The sequence below is a fragment of the Colletotrichum truncatum genome (genome assembly GCF_014235925.2).
Source record: "Colletotrichum truncatum strain CMES1059 chromosome Unknown Contig_0001, whole genome shotgun sequence".
In the NCBI taxonomy this organism is placed as follows: Eukaryota; Fungi; Ascomycota; class Sordariomycetes; order Glomerellales; family Glomerellaceae; genus Colletotrichum; species Colletotrichum truncatum.
The window spans coordinates 308,332-327,311 of record NW_027222398.1 but is presented as its reverse complement, the minus strand read 5'-3'; the positions used below and the strand labels follow the sequence as shown (position 1 = coordinate 327,311).

Sequence of the window (18,980 nt, the reverse complement as noted above, 5' to 3'; positions counted from 1 at the left end):
GATATGACAAAGACAGGTTGTGTGAAGCTGTGTGATACCACTCGACGTTGACAGAGTGTCCTTGCGTGTCATTATGCAGGGCTTGCGTAACGATAACTTCAGATACTCATACCTGAGATGATATTTCTCGTTGTGCGCCGAGAAGGTTTTTTTGTTTTTTATGCCCACAAGCAGAAGTTTAGGAGCTTTTGGATGTTCTTCCCCTTCTTTGAGCAAAAAAAGACATTGTTGCTGATAGCTGCAACCCAACGAGCATCTGTCCGGCATATCTAACTCCGCAACTGATATACGCCATGGTTAGTCAACAAGTGCCGGCACAACCTCAAGCGACCCGACCACGGATGTCACTCTACCGCTACTTCATCCGCCTATGCGATCGCCTCGAGCTCATCCTGCTGCGCTACGTGGACAAGGACCCTTATGCGCAGGGGGACTTTGAAGCTTACAAGAAAGAACGCAATGAGGCATGGGCGGAGGATTACACGGTCAAAGAGGCTGTTTTGACGACGGCTATCGCCACTTCTGGCCCTGAGACAACAATGGCTACAACTGAGTGCCAGAGACCAGTCGAGGGAAACCGCACGCCTCTCGACCCTATAACAACGGAAATAGAAGATCATGCGATGAATGAAGGGAAGGGAAGGGATGTAGAGGTGTTTTCAGGGGTTAGTTTCGGAATAGAGCCGGCGAATTCAGGAGACCAAGATGCAAAGAATGACAGCACTCCTCTAAGGGGCGGGAAAGGTGTAGATGTACCCGTCAAGCGACGACATACGGATGGGGTAAAGCGGCACAACGTTTCAAGGCCGAAAACTTTGCTCTCTGTCATTGAATCCAGACTAAGCGAGGCAAGACGCCGCAAGAGGAAGAAATCAGATGCCAGGCCAGGATACTTCAACCCCGGCCCTTCTTTAGCAGGAGATGGCGGCGCCAGAATGAAGGGAGACGAGGAAGAAGGGGATAAGCTGGTTATGAATGTCCCCACCAACTTATAGCACAGAGATTCAAGAAGCTTCTGTTGACAACGGGCTGTTTGTCATGTCTTTGGGCAACAGAACGCAGTCACGGCAAACAAAGGGCTAAATAGGCGTGTAGAGATAGAGTGCTGTCCAGTGAAAAATTTGACACATTGAAGAGGGACCACGGGAAGACAAACGTTTTGCAGCTTCATGGCAATCGCATAACATCAAATGAAAATTCATGGTATATAGCACAGTAGCGTACAAGCCTGTTCAAGATCACGAACCACCTACCAACCCCTAGATTCCTCTCCTATCCAACAATAGGATATCCGTCACTCACAGCGAGTGTGTTTGTCCCAAGAAAAAATTGGGACTTTTCCCGCCCCCATGCTCAGGGGCCCAAGGGGGGCTAAACTTACAAAAAAAAGAAAAGAGCACAGTACATGTGTGTGAGTGTGGGTGTGTTTGTGGGTAGAGATTTTTGTGAGGTAGGAAAGGTAACCATTCTCTCTCTTCATCCGATCACAGTCCTAATGATGCCTTCGCTGGGTTAGGGTGTACATACTTACCAGGGCCAAGATCCATCTCAATAACGCACCTTTAGCACCTTTGGCACCAAGACCAAGCACAAATTTTACCCAGAAGCCGAGCCCGCGGACCTGCACGCCGTTGCGGTCGAAATCAGGCTTGTCTGCTGTCATGCGCTGCAGACGGGCCAGCTCCTTGGGGGAGTACGGCATGTAACGCACGCGGATAAACTTCTCGATCCAGGTCGGTGTCTGGGCAACCGACCGGCGGTGGGTGAACATGTCGAATGATGCCCGGCCACGGTAGCTACCCATTCCAGATTCACCGACGCCACCAAAGGGCACGGTTGCAATAGAGGCGTGGAAGAAGGCGTCGTTCTTAGTGGCGCCGCCAGAGGTAACTTCGTTGAGAACTGAACAAGATATGTTAGCAGTGTTCACGGGAGACATAGTGGTAAAACTCACTTCTCTCGTTCTCCTGGTCGTTTCCGAATGTAAACAGTGCCAGAGGCGTTCTGTAGACCTGGTTGGCGATGTTGATAGCATCGTCAAGCGTGTCGTACGGCATGATGGCGAAAACAGGACCGAATGACTCCTCCTTCATGACAGAGTCGAGCATAGAGTCGACTAAGACGGCGGTGGGCTCGATGAAGAGCTGGTCCTCATCCAAACCACCGCCCATGACGATTTTTCCGTTTGTCTCGTCAAGCATTTTCTTGATGCGCTGAAACGACTTCTTGTTGACGATGCGGGAAAAGTCAGGGCTGTTCTTAGCGCCGCTGGGGAAAAACTCCTTATAGGTGGCATTGAGGCCCTGGATGAGGGGCTCGATAATGGCGCGGTCAGCCAGAATGTAGTTCTGAGAAATGCAGACCTGGCCGGCGTTGAGGCACTTGGACCACATAAGACGGCGAGCAGCCAGCTTGACGTTGGCGTTCTTGGTGACAAAGGCAGGGTTTAAACCGCCAAGCTCAAGAGTTACGGGAGTAAGAGTCTCGGCCGCCTTTTTGGCAATGATCTTGCCAACCGAGGTGCTTCCCGTATACATGATCTTGTCCCACTTGACGTCAAGCAGGGCCTGGGTCTCCTTGACGGCGCCGTTGACGACTTGGTAAGCCTTGGGGTCGAGGGCAGCCTCGAAAATCTTGGTCAGAACCATGGCGGTGGTCGGGGCGCTCTCAGAGGGCTTCAGGACGGCGGTACAACCGGCGGAGATGGCGCCGATGATGGGGAGAAGTGTCAGCTGGACGGGGAAGTTGAAGGCGCCAATGACGAGGATCATGCCGAGAGGCTCCTTGCGAATGCGCGGCTTCAGAGCGGCGTATGTGAGGGGAACATCCTCACAAGTCTCCTCCTTGGCAAACTTTTCAAGATTCTTAATCATGTACAGGCAGTCGTTGGCAGCCCATTCAACCTCGGAGAGAAGGGCCTCATGTTTGCATTTTCTCAGGTCCTTACGAAGAGCATCACAGAGCTGGGGGGTGAAGTCCTTGATAGCCCAGTAGAGCTTCCGAAGCTGAACGGCTCGCCACTTGAGGTCCTTCGTTTTGTTAGAACGGAAGGTGGCGCGCAGCGTGTCAGTGAGGCGGTAGATGTCGTCCGTGGACGTGTGAGTGAACTCAGGGATCTTAACGTCGGTCGAGAGCGACATGATGAACAATTTTGCGGCGATGGATTACTGATGGGCTTTGGTGTTCGTTTTAAATGAAGCCGAATCTAGATAAAGAAAAGAGGAGGTTCGTGAGGGGAAGATGATAAGCCGGGGTCTCGGGGTCGCGGAGACGTGTTGGTGGCGGTGGTGGTGGTGGTTAAGGTTATGAGGACCACCGCGACTTATGTAGTCAAAGTTGCAAATGGCAGTAGTATCAGCAGCTAGCGGAATGGCCGTTCGGCAAGGCAGTTTAAAGTGAATGGATGGATGCGCTTGCGACAAAGCTCCACTGTGCTCGGCCTCCGTGTCGCCAGGGAGTGTGGCGGACGTATAGTAGTCAGGGAAAATGTACGTTATTGAATGTACGAATAGGGAGTTCCGGGCGAGGAACCTCGGCGTGTGGGAAGGCTGGTGGCAGGGATAGAAAATACACACAAGTTTCTTTGATTTGAGCTCTTGTGTTAAAGCTGTGTACACTATGTTTGTGTGTGTAAATGTAACTGGAAAATGTAGCCAAGTGGATGATGCGAATGCGAGTGATGATGTATGTATGAGCATGAAGCCGAGAACGCAGGAGAACTGCGGACGGGGGGCGAAAGTGCTGCAAAGATGGAAACGAGCTCGTTTCCTCAAAGGGGAGCTACGGTAACGGTGCAGCATGCTAGTTGCATGTGAACGAATGCCACTCCCTGGGGAGGTGGTGTGGGCACTTGTCCTCCCCCGAATCGGCCAGTTGACATGTACTGGAACACACCCATCAAAAAAAGAGCTGTTTGGGCATGACAGGGAATGGAGGCATAGATGTCCCGACGGAGTGGGCAGGGACGGATCGCCGTTCTGGGCCGCTGTCTCTCTTTAGTTCTGCACTCATCGATCAATTAGACTACTATCCTACAAGTCTATCTTCATATGGATCGCATTCATTGCCAGTTCAGCTACGACGACCGCACCAGAGCAAGCTTAGAAACAGTCCAGCTTGAAGCTCTAGCCAGGTCCAGTGCGAACAGTTACCTGTAGTGTAGCATCACAACGTACTAGATTGCGCCCCAATCCCGCTGCTTCCTGTCTTCCCCACACCATTCAACTTTCTTCCCGGGCGCCCACCCCTGCGAATTTTGCGCCTGCAACGTGCGCTTGCGCTAAGAGAGGAGAAAGACAAAAAGAAAATACCGAGGCATCATCAATCTGATGAAACGGGAATAGTATAAACACGGCTGACTAACTCAAGAACCCCTGTTCTAGGCGCATGTTTTCGGGGTCCCTCATTTGGCATTCACTCCTTACCCTCATCTCCAGCAAAGAAAATAAATCTTATAGTCCACTACTGAAATATGCCATTTGGGCAAGAGGGCAAGTGATGCTTTACTTATAATTCATCGACTTGATGTCGTCGCTATAAGCTCAACGCCTCCTGCCAAAGTGCTGACACAAAGCCACTCGTGCTCCTGCTGTCTGAGAGGCTGATACCCATCAAGGGTTGGTTGGGTGGGCGCCCTGAGGCTCGACCCTATTCGGCGCCATAGCCCGCCAAGCTGAACCAATCGTCAGCTTGTTGCTGGTCCGATGTTGACCGATGTTGGCAATGTCAAGATGCTCGTGTCAGTCGATAATTCCTCTCGCCAAATTGATTGGAGATGGTAGCAATCTTGTACATTGATTGGGGCAATTGAACACGCGACCCCTTTTGTATTTCTATATATCCGATCTGACGCGGATGTATACATGGAGATGTTACACGGGAAGACTGGATCCCAATGAAAGCCAGCTGCCTAGTCATACACGATTTTCAAGAGAATCTTGAGATGAACATCCCTTGGAACAATCAAGTTCCCGGGGAATTCGGCCCGGCCGCGGCGCTGCTTGCCTTAACGGCGGGCGGCCTTCTGCTTGCCGCCGCGGCTACGAACACCAACAAGCTCCGCCACCTTACCGTCCGCCTCCTTCGGCGGCGCACTGAGGAACTCCTTGATCTTGTCCGCGCCGTCGACGATCTGCCCGCCTTCCTCCTTGGCAGCTTCGCTCTTGAGCTCTTGCAGTCGGAATGCTTCAAGCTCCTTGCGACGCTCCTCAGTCATGCGCCACTCCACAGGAAACTTGGGCTTGCTCTTGAACTGATGGTGTCTGGTATCGAGAGGAATGTCCTCAAAAGTATCCTTGGAGTCCTGTGGTGATTCTCTAGTCAGCCTTGTTGTACTCCTACAATGTATCTCCGGATGAGTGGCGCCTACCTTGGCATTTGCAACCAGCTTATCCACCAGGTCCGACAGATATCGCTTGTTCTGCGCCTGGTTCTCGTACTTCTCACTGCTCATCTTGATAATGTCCGTCTCCGGGTTGTACCGCGAGCCAGCCAGTTTCCTGAGCTTGTTCGCCTGGACCGGCGTGAGATTCAGGTCGGCCGGCGAGAACTGCACGACCACCTTCTTCTCTGCCGGGTGGAACTCGCCCATGTACGTAGTGTATCGGAATCGCAGCACTTCGTCCTTGGCGGGCGGCTCGAACGGCTTAGCCAGCTCTGTAGGTATGGTCAGTATGTTGTCTAGGGCAATTGGAATGGTCGACACATACTAGCAAGCAAGGGCATCTCCCAGGCCATTATACGGTGGTAATGTCTGTGCTCGCGGATTTCGTCCAGTTTGCCGTGCGCCATGGGCGTGATGTCGTCCTCGTCGAATTCGTCCATGACATTCTCCGTCTCAGCCGTCGGGTCGTCCTCGTCGTACCAGAAGGATTGCTTGTTGACCCTCTTAGTTCCCACAACCTTCTTGAACTCCTGGTTGGTGATGAGTGGCTCATCTTCGGCCTGCTCGTCCGCTGTCATCTCCCTCTCCAGGTACTGCTCCAGCGACATCTGCTGCGCTGACGGGTCGCGCTTCCTGATGCCCTCCAGAGCCTTGATCTCCTCAGGCCTGAGTCGCTTCAGCATCTCTTCGACCGTCTCTCGCGATGTGTAGAGTGATGCATCTTCGCCATCCTGTCGTTTCGTGAAGCTCACGGCGAACGCTCGTCTTTGCTGGCTCTGGGAGAATTGTGTAGCCGCACGGGGTGCGATCCGGGGAACGGTCGATATACGGCGAGAGCTGCGGACGCAGAATCGGAGTGCTTGCCCTGCTGCTGCCATTGTGGGCGAGTTCCGCGGTACCTAAGGGCAATTGCTGATTTCCGTGGATTGTCGCGCTCTGGAGATGGTGTTGGGAATTGTCCCCGAAATTTTTGGATCGAGCTCCAGCCACATCCACCCCCTCAGCCACAGTCGGGTATGAGGACATGGTCTGATTTCGCCACAAGCCACGCCTAATCTGTATTCGCGCTAAATTACAGCTTCTGCACAACAAGAGTACTAGGAATCTTGGCATATCTACTGGGCTGTTTCTCGAAATAATCCCAAAAAGTGCATGCCTCATGTTCACGAGTTGGTAACCAATAGTCATCAATCACGGCATCTGCGGGTCATTTATCAGTAAGAGTTCCAAGTTATCACACGTTTATAACTGGAAGAATCAACTGTCTCTTTGGCATTATGGATGGCTAAGAGCGTGGAAAGTAGAGGACGACCGGAGAGCTGGTGTTTATAGATACTGTTAAACCATAAGCACTGTGAAGTTTGCAGATTGGCTTGACGTTTCAAGATGGTGGGATTGCCCATACAAACGTGCCTTCATGACGTTACCCAGTCTCCTTTGCCCTCCGCGTTTAGTCTCATCCTTGAACCACCATATGGAACTTATAGCTCAGCAAACTTCAACCATTTGTCACGCTGATGTAGACAAAATAAACACAACACAGGCAACCAGCCAAACCAGTTTTAAGTAGCTTCAAATATAACACTATCATTAACCATTATTATCAACGTCCTGGGCACCATATATTCCCCAATTGCACTTCTTATATAGTTCCTTTACAGCTATTACCACTATCTGGCTCACAACCCAGACGATTTACGGTTTATAATGCCAGTGCTGAATTGTCTCGCTTTATCGATCGTATTCTTCATGCCCATGAATGACGTACGGTGAGATTTCATGTCGGGCCTAGTATCCGGGTCAGTAAAAATCACTTCATGCAGACATATCGCCGACTTTACCTAGACTCCCATTCCTGCTGCTCCTGAAATTGTGGCGGTGATACACTGCCGTTACTCAGCGAAGACCGCTTGTGCTGTGGTGGTTGAGGGCGGCTCAGCGACTGAGGCAAGTTACCTTGCCACCCACCGGGTATCTGCTGCGGCAGGTCAGGGAACGGTTGCGCATGTTGAGGTGGTGTGTTTCCCGGGCTTGGGCGGTATGACGATGGGTTGAACGCAGTAGTGTACGGAGCCGACGGAGGGGCCAAATCGAGGTCTTCCGGCACCTTGTTCTGCTCTATGTGAGATGGAAAACCAGAGCCTCCACCCTGATAAGCCGGGGCTCCTGGGTAAGAAGCTGAATTACGATATGAAGAGCGCGGATCGAAGCCAGGTTTTACCTCGGGACTTTGTTTGGGCGGCTGGTACTGACTTCCGGAAACGTTAGACGGCGTAGGCGAAGGATTCTGGGCATACAATGCGCCGAAAGCAACCGGTGCTGGCTTGCGTTTGATGGGACCTTGGCCAGGCGATATCAGCGCTTCGGTTACGAAACCTTCACCCTGTTGCGTCCACTGCACCGCCGGCGACTGGGCGTGAGGGTGTTTTTGAAACCTTTCCTCCGGTCCTGGCTGGGGATCCAATGCATACTTGGACAGAATATCGTCTAATTGTATCTGTTGAGAGTATCTTCTCTGAGACGGCAGCTCCGCAATAGTGGTCGGAGGCATTTCGGCAGGGGGGTTTTCAGGTACCTTCTCGGGCCTAGGAGGTGGCGGTTCGTACTTCTGAAGCATTGATACCTGAGCAGCGATAGCGGCCTCGAGCTCCTCTGAGAATTTCTCGTCATGCTGCTTGACTGGAGACGTTGCCAGGCGTGGTGGTGAAGTTGCCTTGATATTTTCGGTGTTTTGGAGGAACGACTCGGCCCGCGGTGGGCTGTCGCCGCTCTTCAACTCACCTCCATCGTCAGATATCTCTGAAACCTTGTCATCGTGGTCCTCATCATCATCGTAGGTCAGACCCTGATGTCCGGTACCGACGCTACGAACAACCTTGGTGACTTCTGAGTTGCCATTCTGCATAGCTTTCTTAAGCGCAGCCATGATCTCTGAGATGCGCTCAATGAGAACACCCGTGCAATCATCATCGTCGCCATACTGCATTGCCGATTGAAGCGCGTTTTCGTTGTCATGATTGGTGTGGAAAATGTCGGCCCCGTGGTCCAACAGAAACCGGACACAATCTGCATCGCCCTCACGAGCCGCCACGATTAATGGAGTGTCGCCTTCTTGATCTTCGAGGTTGATGTCGGCACCAGCGTCAAGAAGCACCTGGAGCGCCTCCACTGGCAGGTTGATGACGGCCTTGATCAGCACCGTCGAGTCATCCCAACCGCCAAAGACGTTAACCTCTGCTTTGGCGTTCACAAGTAGCTCCAATATGGTCTGCTCCCCTCTCATTGCAGCGGCCATGATAGGGCAGGTATCCTCGCCAGCTCCCAGGTCAGGATTGGCGTTGTGTTCTATAAGCAGTGTTACTATTTCCACCTTCCCTGATTCGCAGGCTGCCTGGAGAGCTGTTCCTTGAGGGAAGTTCTCATTCTCCGTTAGAGCATTGACGTCGGCCCCGCGGTCAAGCAGTTCTTGGACCACGTCGTAATGGCCCTCTGCTGCTGCTGCTTGTAGGGCCCATCCATGGGGCGAGTTAATATCAGCACCCTTGTCAAGAAGTAAGTTGACAATGTCCAGCGTCCCGTCGTATGCGGCAGCCGTAAGAGCTGTGCCAAACCTAAGGTGTGTTAGAAGTATGACTAAACGTGTTTTGCCCAGAGTAACTTACTCTTCACCAGTCGCATTCGGGTCGACTTTAAAAGTTTCCAGCAGCAGCTTGACAGTCGACTCCTTTTCAAGATCTGTGGCTTTATAGAGGCTGTTGTTGAGAGTTTCTTTGGAAATGTTCCCATTCGTGTACTTCCACACCGCCTCTAGTACCTTGTCTTGGTGCTCTGCTGTAGTTGCCGCTTGTAAGAATAGATTATTGCAATCGAGGTTCTGGCGCTGTGCCAACAGAATCAGAACAATATCCCAGTTCTCCTCTTCCACTGCTGCCTCAAGAGCCTCTTGGAAACATTCTTGGGAGTGAGGGTAGCTCAAAAGCTTGTTGAACACGTCTACCCTGCCGGACATAGCAGCCTTGACAAAAGCTTTGTCGAACTCCTTGGGAGGCAACTTGTCAGCGTAAGTCCGCGTAAGGTACTCGAACATGGACGAATCTGCGTGAAGGCCGGCCAACGCCAGAGGAGAATCTATGTTGTCGTCCTCAACTGCTAAGGAAACATTCTTTTCAACGAGAAGCTTGACAGCGTCTGGGTTTCCAGAAGAGATTGCGGCATTCATGACTGGGCCAATATCTTCTGCGATTGCGTTTGCATTTGCTCCTTTTTGGATCAACTTATTCATGATCTTGACATGGCCAGCGTTCGCAGCCATATGTAACGGAGTCTGGACGTTAATTTCAATGCCATCGTCGATGTTAGAGCCTCTTTTGAGAAGCTCATCGACAATATTGGGCCGTCCAATGTATGCGGCAAGATGGAGCTATCGAGCATGTCAGCAGAGCATTCTATCAAAGTTTTCCTTCCAGTCTTCATTCCCCATGGGAACAAAATAAGGCAAGAGAACAGACTTACCGGAATGTTAGTGAGTTCGTCTCTTTTATTGATCTCATCCTCGTGTCCGTTCTGGATGAGAGCTGAAACAAGCTGTTTGAAGCCAACGGCGGCTGCAATATGAAGTGCGGTAAAATGTTTTGCCTCGAAACCTGCTAGAACCTTTGTCGAGTGCATGTATACCAGAAGCCATCGGTAACGAATAAGCGACTCCTTCTGCCAGAACTCATCCTCACTAAGATCTTCAGCGATCTCCAAGGTAGCTTTGCTGGCGTGGTGAAGCCAGTGCTTAACAGGATACGGCAAAACCCTGTCAACCAGAGTTTGTGCCTCCTCTTTCTCATCATCTTCCATGTGATAATTATAAATAGAGTCATCATCGTCCCAGTCGGTATCGTCGCCTGATTCTTCCTCCGATTCGATAACAGAATTATCGTCTTCGACTTCTTCCGTTTCTTCACCGTCCTCCGCCTCATCGTCGCTGTTGGCAGCCACAGACCCCGAATTCTCCTCATCTTGGGTCTCATCCAAGGGCTTCTCGACAGCAGGGAAATCGAACGCTTCCTTTATATGCGCCAGACAACGTAGTGCAATAATACCGTGCTGCCACCTGTTCTCGTCGCCAGACATGCCGAGTGTCTTCCTCGCACTCTCCTTCTCCAAGAGGTGATCCTTAACGACTCTGTCCATGAAGCCGATAGTGTTTTCCGATTTTCCACTTCGCTTTACTACCAGCAGTGGTCTGCACTTCTTCACCAACTCCTGAAGTTCAACTTTTCCTTCCTCGGTCGCCGGAAATCCAGTCAAGACCGCAAGTTCATCCTCCGTAGGTTCTTCAAACGTGAGAACGAGGGTCCGCAGTAGCTCCTTGATTTTGTCGGCATCCTTCTCGTTAGCCCGGAAAATCTGCAGCCAGGCGGCGTCCAGTAATGCTTTGAGCTCTTGAGGCATCCCCTCCAGCATGTGACGAATTTTAAGGTCACTTTCAGCCTCGGGCAACTCTGCAAGTTGCATACAAGAGAGCTTGATCCACTGACTGTTTGATGCACGCTTGCCTATGAGGCTGCTAGCGAAATAAGTGAGCGCCTTGTTATACTTCTTTGTGTTTCCGAGCTCTTGTACTTTTTCTTGCGCGGTTTTTCGTAACTCCAATTGAACTTGGTCGCAGTATGCGTCATCCTCAAGGTCGATCAGCCGGAGTTCCTCTACCTTCAAAGCGTCCTCGACATTCTGGACCTCTCTGCTTGTAAGAAACCATCTCGTGATTACGCGCTTTTCGTCCTCGTTCTTAAGTTCCAGCATTTCCGCGCCAAGGAATCGCATCAGTTTGATGGTTGACTCTGCATCTTCTGGCAGCACATGCAAGTTGTTAATGATGAAGTAAACTCTTCGTCCGATGAACTCATCCATTAACATGTCTTGAAGTGTTTGCCATAAGTTTTCCACCGTGAGGTTCGCCTGTGTCTTTGAAGTATCTTCACCCTTCTTTCTTACGAAATGCTTCGCATATACGGCCAAGGCAGGCTGCTGGCCGATGAGTTGGCGTACCAAAGACTTCAGCAGGTCTTCAGCCGTTGAAAAGTCTGAAGAGGGATCACAGAAGAAGTATGCAAGAAGAACTGGTCCTCTCCCGTGACTCTGTTTCTCATCAACCTGGATCATGTTGTCGATGTTTTGAAGTGCCGCCATAGTTGCTCGCGTTTTTCCTCGTCCCTCGGGTCCGCGAATGAAGATGGCTTGTCCGCGGGGAGTTGAAGCAAGATCCTTTGATTCATGATCCTCTTTCAACCAGTCGAGATACTCCGTCTCCTTAGAAATCCAAGTAGATGGTGGGAACTGAGGTGCAAGCATCCTCCTCTTTTTGGCCACCTGTCCGCCATTCAATAGCTCCATCACACCGTTTACCGTCTCTTGGTCGATACCTCGGGTCGAGTTCAAGCGGTTTTTGACTATGAGACCTGCGCCGTGAATAAGCCTCTTCAAAGGTTCTCTTACTAGTTGGTATCTAGAGTCTTTGAAGTCGCTGAATTTAACGAGATCTCGGTGGTTGGCAGCGAGAGCCATTTCCTCAATTCCAGGTAGCGTTGCCGACTCTCTAGGTACGAATTCCTGCACTTTCTTGGGAATAACTGCCTTTGCAATTTTTGACATTGTGGCTCCGTACTTCTCCTGGGTGAAATCGGTCGGGTGGTTTTCGTAAAAGCAGAAGAGTTGGACTACCGGGCTCAGTTTAAGAGCCAGTCGCAGGAAATCATTCTTTAGTTCACTCAGGCTTTCATCTCCTGGAGTCATCATCTTGACCAAACCCGAAGACTTCGTATAGCCAAGGTGTTCACCAAAGTCTCCAAGCATGGAAGCTATGGCGGCAACTTGAGCACCGCCAAAAGGTGTCCCAAAGAAGGCACATCCTGCGATGCATTCGAACATTCTTGGAAACAACTCACGGTATGTGTCTGCTGCAAGAGTGATGGCCTACCTCAAATGTTAGTCTCAAGGATCATCTGAAGAAAGGTATCGACTACCTTGGCTATGACCAAACCGCCCATACTGTGTCCAATAAATACAATAGGGCGTTCCCGGATGCCCTAGGTGACTAATGAGTATACATCTCAATGATAAAATCGCGGGGCCAACGAACCTCTCGGTTGGCTTGTAAGCCTTCCAACATGGACTTGGCGATGTCCCTCATGAAGGATTTGACTTTAAGATCCCCAACCCATGCCGATTCATACTGATAGAGCAGTATGCGGGCTTTGGGAAAGTCCCTTGCCAGTCCATCCTTCTTGTTACTTGAGTCGGAAGATGTCTTTGAGGCACCATCATAGATACCAGTCGCCCAATTGAAACCTGTCTCAGACTTCCAACTATCCTCGGGATGGGCTCCTAAACCCGGCACAAAGACGATGCTGTTTGATAGTAAGCTCCTACACAAGCCCACCCAAGCCCGGAGAAAGTGACGCACTCTACATCGATAGCTGATCCAGGACCATTCTCTTTTTGAGGGTTATACAGCTCCTTGAAGCCTTGCTGAACTGTCTGATATGTCGTTCTGGGCTTCGGGGCTCCCGCGCCACCATGAGGCGGCGCCCGTTTTGTTCCTGCTCGCCGCAAAGACATGATGCCGCGGCCGTTGCGAATACTTCACCTGCACGGAGAACTTGGTATTCTCCCATCAATGGGGGCTCCAGAACAATGAATATGATTTTGAGACACCTAGGCAGCGGCGCAAGTAGGTAGTGCCTGTAAGGCTGTTAGTCTGGGGGGGCTAGTATCCCCGTTGATTACTTAGGCCCCCTGCAGTCAGGCGGCCCGAAACGACCTTAGCGGCGTCAACGCCCCAATGCATTGTCATCCTGCGATAATAACAGCTGTCTATCACGCCAATAGGCTGTTAAGAGCTGTCTCTAATTTTGTAGAATACCCCACAAGTCAGCATTTAGTCTTAGTGGGTTCGTCCGTATTTGGGTCCAGGCGAACTTGTTGCAGGCTGGCGGTGCACCAAGCCCCTGGCGAGCTGCCACTACTCGCCATTTTGAGTGGCATGAAGCCACCATGTTGGACCAGGAAAATACAGCTGCCTATTGTTGTCGTGCAGCCTGCTGCAGTCTAAAGGGTTACCTTGGAAATTACCGAAGGCGGGTAGAATTGAGCTTGAAAACTCTTGCCGTTGCGGAGACATTTGTCATTGTGATATTTGACGGGACCAGTCCCCTGCACTGCATGCCTGGCACAGTTATCATCGACTCTTGTCACCCAAAGATCTCCCTCACCCCAGAACATCCGAAAGTCGCGCCATGGAGGGGCCGTCAGTGCCTTTTACCGTCCGAGTGCTCGATGATGGCTTCAATCATGTAACAAAACCAGTAAAGGCCTCGTCGCCTGTCAACTTTAGCGACTTGCTACCAGCAACAAGCCGGGCCAAACACGATCACATAACCGTGCCGCGGGCCGACGACACAGACTTTCTAGGCCAAGAACTTCTTGTCCGACGTTTGAACGATGTCCAGGACCTCTTGTGGATCTGCGGGCGTCCGATGCCTCCAAGACCTCTCCACTACCAAACACTGACCTCGCGGGAGATTCACATCACAGAGAATCCCGAACTTCATCTCGTCTGGGCCAAGAATCGCATCTTCGTCAAGCCGATACCTAGGTGGCTGCTGGACCCGGACTTCTGGGCCATCCATCTCCTTGGCGCCACCGAAGATGGCAACGACAACAGGAATCAACCTGGTCCGCGGAAGGACCTGGTCGCTTGTGCGCTCGGATTCCTCTTTACTTACACAGCTCTCATCGCGTACGAGAGCGACTTCCGCATAGCCGTGGAAAAGGGCCTCGTGCCGCCTCAGATGAGCTGGGACCGATGGAAGGCCTTCTCGGCTCAAATCGTGCATAATCACTGCTATGCATCCGTCAACCCGCGGTACTGGTACGGCGAGCTTCGTCTCAGCCGGTTGAACAAGATCTATCGGATTCGGTTGGGCTATCTGTTACGAGGATACTCGAAGGTTGTCTCACATGCAGTCTATGAGGATTTGTTGCGGGACAATTTCGCGACACTGGCGGCGGTTCTGGGTTACGTTGTCATCGTCCTCACGGCCATGCAGGTTGGGTTGGCCACCGACCAACTTGTTGGGGATAAGTTGTTCCAAAACGTGAGCTATGGGTTCACAGTGTTTTCCATATTGGCCCCTCTAATCGCCTGTTTCGGTATCATTTCAATGGTGGTGATCATGTTCGTGAGTAGTTGGGTGGTGACCAAGGTTTATGAAAAGAAGAGGTTTCAGGAGATGGGAGTTGAGCCTTTCTGGAGAGGTAAGGAAGAAGGCAGTCGGTACAAGCAAGTATCGGCTAAACAGGATGCTTTGGAATAGAGAAGAGGACAACCAAGATGGAGTTCAGTATAGCAGAAATGTAGCGATGATACCCTTATAGCCAATTGCGATTGATCTTAGATGATGAAGTCTACCTGCATTTATTCTCAACACAATGGGGGAAGGTTAGTTAGGCCGCCTAGTCTCAAATATCTGGTCCGTTAGTTCTGGGACAGGCGCTTTAGTACGCACCCGTGCACCCGCAACCCCACGCTAGTGATGGACCCTGATCAACTGCACCACAGTGCAATACTCAGACGTCACTGCGAAGCTCCTAAGAGCTCCTGACTTCTCCCCACCGTGTGCTTCGTCCGCCCAAATATCAACGCAGCACTAAAACGTCGAACAACTTCCCCAACCATCTCTCTTGGCAGCTCTCAATATGCCCCCTCAAAATGCTCATTTTGAGCGTTATTGTCTCGTCACAGTCGGCGCAACAGCCCGCTTCACCCAGCTCTTGACGGAAGTTCTCGACCCCACGTTTCTCGATTTCCTCGCCAGCAATCATTATACGCACTTAACGCTCCAGTGCGGCAAAGATTACGAAGAGTTCTCCCGCAATATTCTCCCAGCACTTGCCCCTCGATGGCCCTCCCTCGAGATTACTGCCTTCGACTTCGTGGACGATCTCACTACCGAGATGACAAAATGCCGAGCTTCCAGTGGCCGCGAAACCGGCGCTGTGATCTGTCACGCAGGTATGTTACTGATATGAGGAGTAAAGAACCCAACGATGGACACCGAGTAACAAGTTGTCCACAAAGGTACTGGCACCATTCTTGATGGTATGCGCGTTAGCGTTCCACTCATCGTCGTTCCGAACCCGACTCTCAAGGATAACCACCAGGTTGAGTTGGCCGACGAGATTCAGCGCCAGGGCTACGGGATCTGGGGCCGCCTTGGAGACATATCCTACGCGATGGAGCAGCTGCCGCTGCAACTTGATAAGACCGAGCGACAGTTCAAGGCGCATTCTGTAGGAGTTCCGAACATCGACTTGTGGCAGGTCAGCAGTGCGCTGCTAGGCCGGTATGCTATGGAATCTCCCCAGCTTTCGAGAACAGCCACGTCAAGAAGTGTCCCAGGCTCGGGGGAGGTTCAGCGGGAGGAGGTGACCCAGATGAAGATGGGCTAGGCGCCTATGCAGTGGCCGCTTCCGCCACCCTTCTGGTAACGGAGTAGGATAACATGATGATTCATGGCCCTGGCAGAGTGGGGGGAAAGAGACCAACAGAAATGGTATGGCTGGGAAAATGGCTTGTTTTTAGACATGGAAGATACCCAATTAATAGGCGTTCTTGGCGGGGCGTAACATAATATCGCTTTTCGTTAAGTCATCGTCACTCTACTAGACTATAGTCTACAAAGAAATATGAAACTATTGCAGTCCAGACACAGTCCAGACCTTGATCGCGGCGTCACCTCCGGCGCTTGCGACCTTGGTGCCATCTCCAACCCAAGCAACACCGTTGACACCATCCTTGTGGGCGTTGAGAGCCTTGACACGGCTACCAGGCTTGGCCAAACTCCACACATACACATTGGTATCTAAGGCCCCAGAAACGGCGTGTGTCGCTGCATCGTTCCAGCTAATACAAGTAACCCTTGCCGTGTGCGCTGACCACCTGTCCGTAGCAATTTCCCAGTTGTTGGTTTTGTATGCCACAATCTTGCCGATCTGGTTGCCCACCGCAAGAAATTGGCCATCCTTGGAGAAGGAGAGGCAGGAAATCTGAGAGGTCGACTTGTCGAGCGACTTGGTCTCGGAGAGTTTGCCAGAGCCGTCTACACTGTAGATCTTGACCGAGTTTCCAGATCCCACTGCCACAGTAGACCCGTAGGCGCCAACCGCAAGAGGAGAAAATCCAAGACGGTTCTCGGCGACCAGCTTACTCTTCTCGTAGACGTCAACTCCCTCGAGTGTCGCCACAAACAGCTTTCCGTTCGTAGCCGCTACGCCCTTAGGCTGTGCAGATAGCTTGACAGACTCGCCGGCGAAGGTGTTGGCAGACTCATCAACTATCCGCAACGTATCGTCCCAGCCGACACTGTAAGTCTGTCCTGCCTCAGCGCTGAATTGAGTGACCTGGTTCGTATGTGCCTGGCCGTCAACAACGGCACCGACCCCCGATGCAACATCCCACTGACAAACACGGCCATCAAAGCTGCCGGTCCACAAAGTCTGGCCCTTGCCGTCGGAAGAAGTTCCAAGAGCTGTAATACTCTTGTTGTGTCCCTGGACGATCTTGCTCGGCTTATCGCTGCCTTCATTAAGGTAGATCAGGTCACCGTTAAGGTTCAAGCTGATGATCAGGCCATCGGTCCTGCCGTGAGGGTAAACAACACCGACCTGTTGATCACCAACGCTAACACCAGCGTCTTGGCCAAACTTCCACGACTGAGTTGCTTTGCCTGCCTCAACATCCCAGAGCTTGACGGTCTGGTCCGCGCTGGCAGTGACGAACTTCGTTCCGTCCTTGGCCCACGACACGGCGAAGATGCTACCTGTGTGCTCGCCCTCTCCGATTTGTTTCGTTGGTTCACCCGTCTTGCCATCATAGAGTTGGATGCGCTTGTCGGCACCGACGGTCACCAGCTGGTTACCGTCGGGCGAGAAAGCAGTACCAAAGACGAAACCCCGATGGCTAGTGGCGTTCTTGGAGTTAAATTTGAAAGGAGCGCCGTGGAGGAAGCATAGAGAGCTATCATCGGAGACCGTCGCTGCCCGCAGCGGACGTTGTTGTCGCACGGCGACAGAGTTGATGACCTTGGAATGACCGCTGATCTCTCCTACCGAATTTCCGCTATCAGCCGTAATGCAGTGTCCGAAACGCTCCTTGCCATCGCCAACTGCAATGATGCGCTGAGAATCGCCGTCCCACGCGATGTCGTTGATGCGGCCCGAGATGATGTGGTATTCGCCTGGCAGTCTGTCAGCAGCCGAGACCGAGTAGCTTGCCCGGACATATCGTACCCTTGGTATTTTCAGCCTCAACAGCGTCCCAGACTCTTACGGATCCTGAGACATCACCACTGGCTACATAGAAGCCACTTGGCGAGAAGCGGGCGACGCTCGTCTGGGCAGTATGCCCAGTGTATTGCTTGCTAACGGATGGGTTATCGATGGATCGAAGGAAGATAGACTTGCCGGCCTGCAACAACATGCAAGTTAGCTCAAGTAATTTTATTTGGGAGCTCAAAATAGATTCACCGCATAGGCAAGACGCTCGCCTTTGTTGTCGGACGAGAGTTGGGTTGGCTGGCCGCGCTGAGTAGCGGGCGACGCAGCTAGGATCTTTTCAATGTTGACAGACATGACGAGCTCCTGCAATGCTTATATGCTTTGCAACTCTAGCTCTTGGGCCTCAGCGCGAGTATAAAGGGACGATGTAAAAGTGCTGGGGAGGTGGATTGGGTCAAGTGGCAGCTTCTAACCTAGGCAACACAATAGCGGTAGAAGATGTGGGAACCTGGACCTGGCAACCTGAATGGTGATCCTGGAATGGAGGGGCAGTGCTGCCGGTTGCTGGTGCTAGTGCGGGGCAGGATGACGTTCCCCTGTAGGCAGCTAGTAGCTGCTGAACAGCTTTGGCAATGAAGACATTCTTCACTGAGTTTGGGTTATATCGACAAACCTACCCTAACAATGAATAAAGATGCCGCATGTTCGGGCCCCGCTGCAGATATTTTGGCTTATTCGGACAGCAAAGAACTATAAGACGTTGAATAGCATGCATCTAAATTAATACACGACAAACAGATACCCCCACATATTGAAGGCAAGCAGGAGCTCAAAGTTATAGTACAGCTCGTAAATGTTGAGTTAAGGCTTAAACGATTTTGAGATAAAATGAAAATTTGGTAGGAGGAAAACTTACTCCCAAGCATTCAAACCAAAAGCAAGCGAATGGCCTCTGGATGTCAGGTTATCCTTACGTTTTACGGACCCCGCCAAATACCAATATGTAAGCTCACACGGCACGAATTTTCAACATCCGATAACGGAAACTGATCGGGTCCCGGTTAGCTCAATTGGTCAGAGCGTCGGACTTTTAAGATTACCACAGTCTACAGAGTTATCCGAAGGCTGCGAGTTCGACCCTCGCATCGGGAGATCAATCTTTTGCTGCTAGTCAACATTAATTTTTGTGGAAATCCCATGTGCTGATTATTCTTTTCACCCCATCATGAGATGTGCTATTTTATCTTACTGTGTGTTTGAGGTGTTTTAT

The 18,980-nt window shown here is 51.5% G+C and overlaps 6 protein-coding genes across 6 annotated transcripts; 2 read left to right on the top strand and 4 right to left on the bottom strand.

Annotated features, from left to right (window-relative positions):
• Positions 1-293: 293 nt before the first annotated feature.
• On the top strand, positions 294-995 carry CTRU02_200080 (uncharacterized protein; the record flags this gene model as incomplete). The annotated part of the gene is made up of 1 exon (XM_036723197.1): positions 294-995. One exon carries the CDS (start codon positions 294-296, stop codon positions 993-995), a length of 702 nt encoding a protein of 233 aa, XP_036584986.1.
• A 481-nt stretch (positions 996-1,476) lies between these two features.
• Positions 1,477-3,140, bottom strand: CTRU02_200079 (fatty aldehyde dehydrogenase; the record flags this gene model as incomplete). Its single annotated transcript, XM_036723196.1, has 3 exons — positions 1,477-1,502; positions 1,561-1,902; positions 1,955-3,140. 3 exons carry the CDS (start codon positions 3,138-3,140, stop codon positions 1,477-1,479), a joined length of 1,554 nt encoding a protein of 517 aa, XP_036584985.1.
• A 1,865-nt stretch (positions 3,141-5,005) lies between these two features.
• CTRU02_200078 (mitochondrial 37S ribosomal protein mS35) lies at positions 5,006-6,261 on the bottom strand (the record flags this gene model as incomplete). The annotated part of the gene is made up of 3 exons (XM_036723195.1): positions 5,006-5,302; positions 5,369-5,655; positions 5,709-6,261. The coding sequence occupies 3 exons, from the start codon at positions 6,259-6,261 to the stop codon at positions 5,006-5,008; spliced, it is 1,137 nt and encodes a 378-aa protein (XP_036584984.1).
• Positions 6,262-7,062: 801 nt separating this feature from the next.
• On the bottom strand, positions 7,063-12,991 carry CTRU02_200077 (multiple ankyrin repeats single kh domain-containing protein; the record flags this gene model as incomplete). The annotated part of the gene is made up of 7 exons (XM_036723194.2): positions 7,063-7,171; positions 7,225-8,994; positions 9,046-9,803; positions 9,896-12,346; positions 12,397-12,459; positions 12,513-12,780; positions 12,837-12,991. The coding sequence occupies 7 exons, from the start codon at positions 12,989-12,991 to the stop codon at positions 7,063-7,065; spliced, it is 5,574 nt and encodes a 1,857-aa protein (XP_036584983.2).
• Positions 12,992-13,668: 677 nt separating this feature from the next.
• Positions 13,669-15,883, top strand: CTRU02_200076 (UDP-N-acetylglucosamine transferase subunit alg13; the record flags this gene model as incomplete). The annotated part of the gene is made up of 3 exons (XM_070203637.1): positions 13,669-14,689; positions 15,177-15,446; positions 15,513-15,883. The coding sequence occupies 3 exons, from the start codon at positions 13,669-13,671 to the stop codon at positions 15,881-15,883; spliced, it is 1,662 nt and encodes a 553-aa protein (XP_070062219.1).
• A 243-nt stretch (positions 15,884-16,126) lies between these two features.
• Positions 16,127-18,064, bottom strand: CTRU02_200075 (WD repeat-containing protein C9G1.05; the record flags this gene model as incomplete). Its single annotated transcript, XM_036723192.1, has 3 exons — positions 16,127-17,670; positions 17,723-17,900; positions 17,960-18,064. The coding sequence occupies 3 exons, from the start codon at positions 18,062-18,064 to the stop codon at positions 16,127-16,129; spliced, it is 1,827 nt and encodes a 608-aa protein (XP_036584981.1).
• Positions 18,065-18,980: the final 916 nt, after the last annotated feature.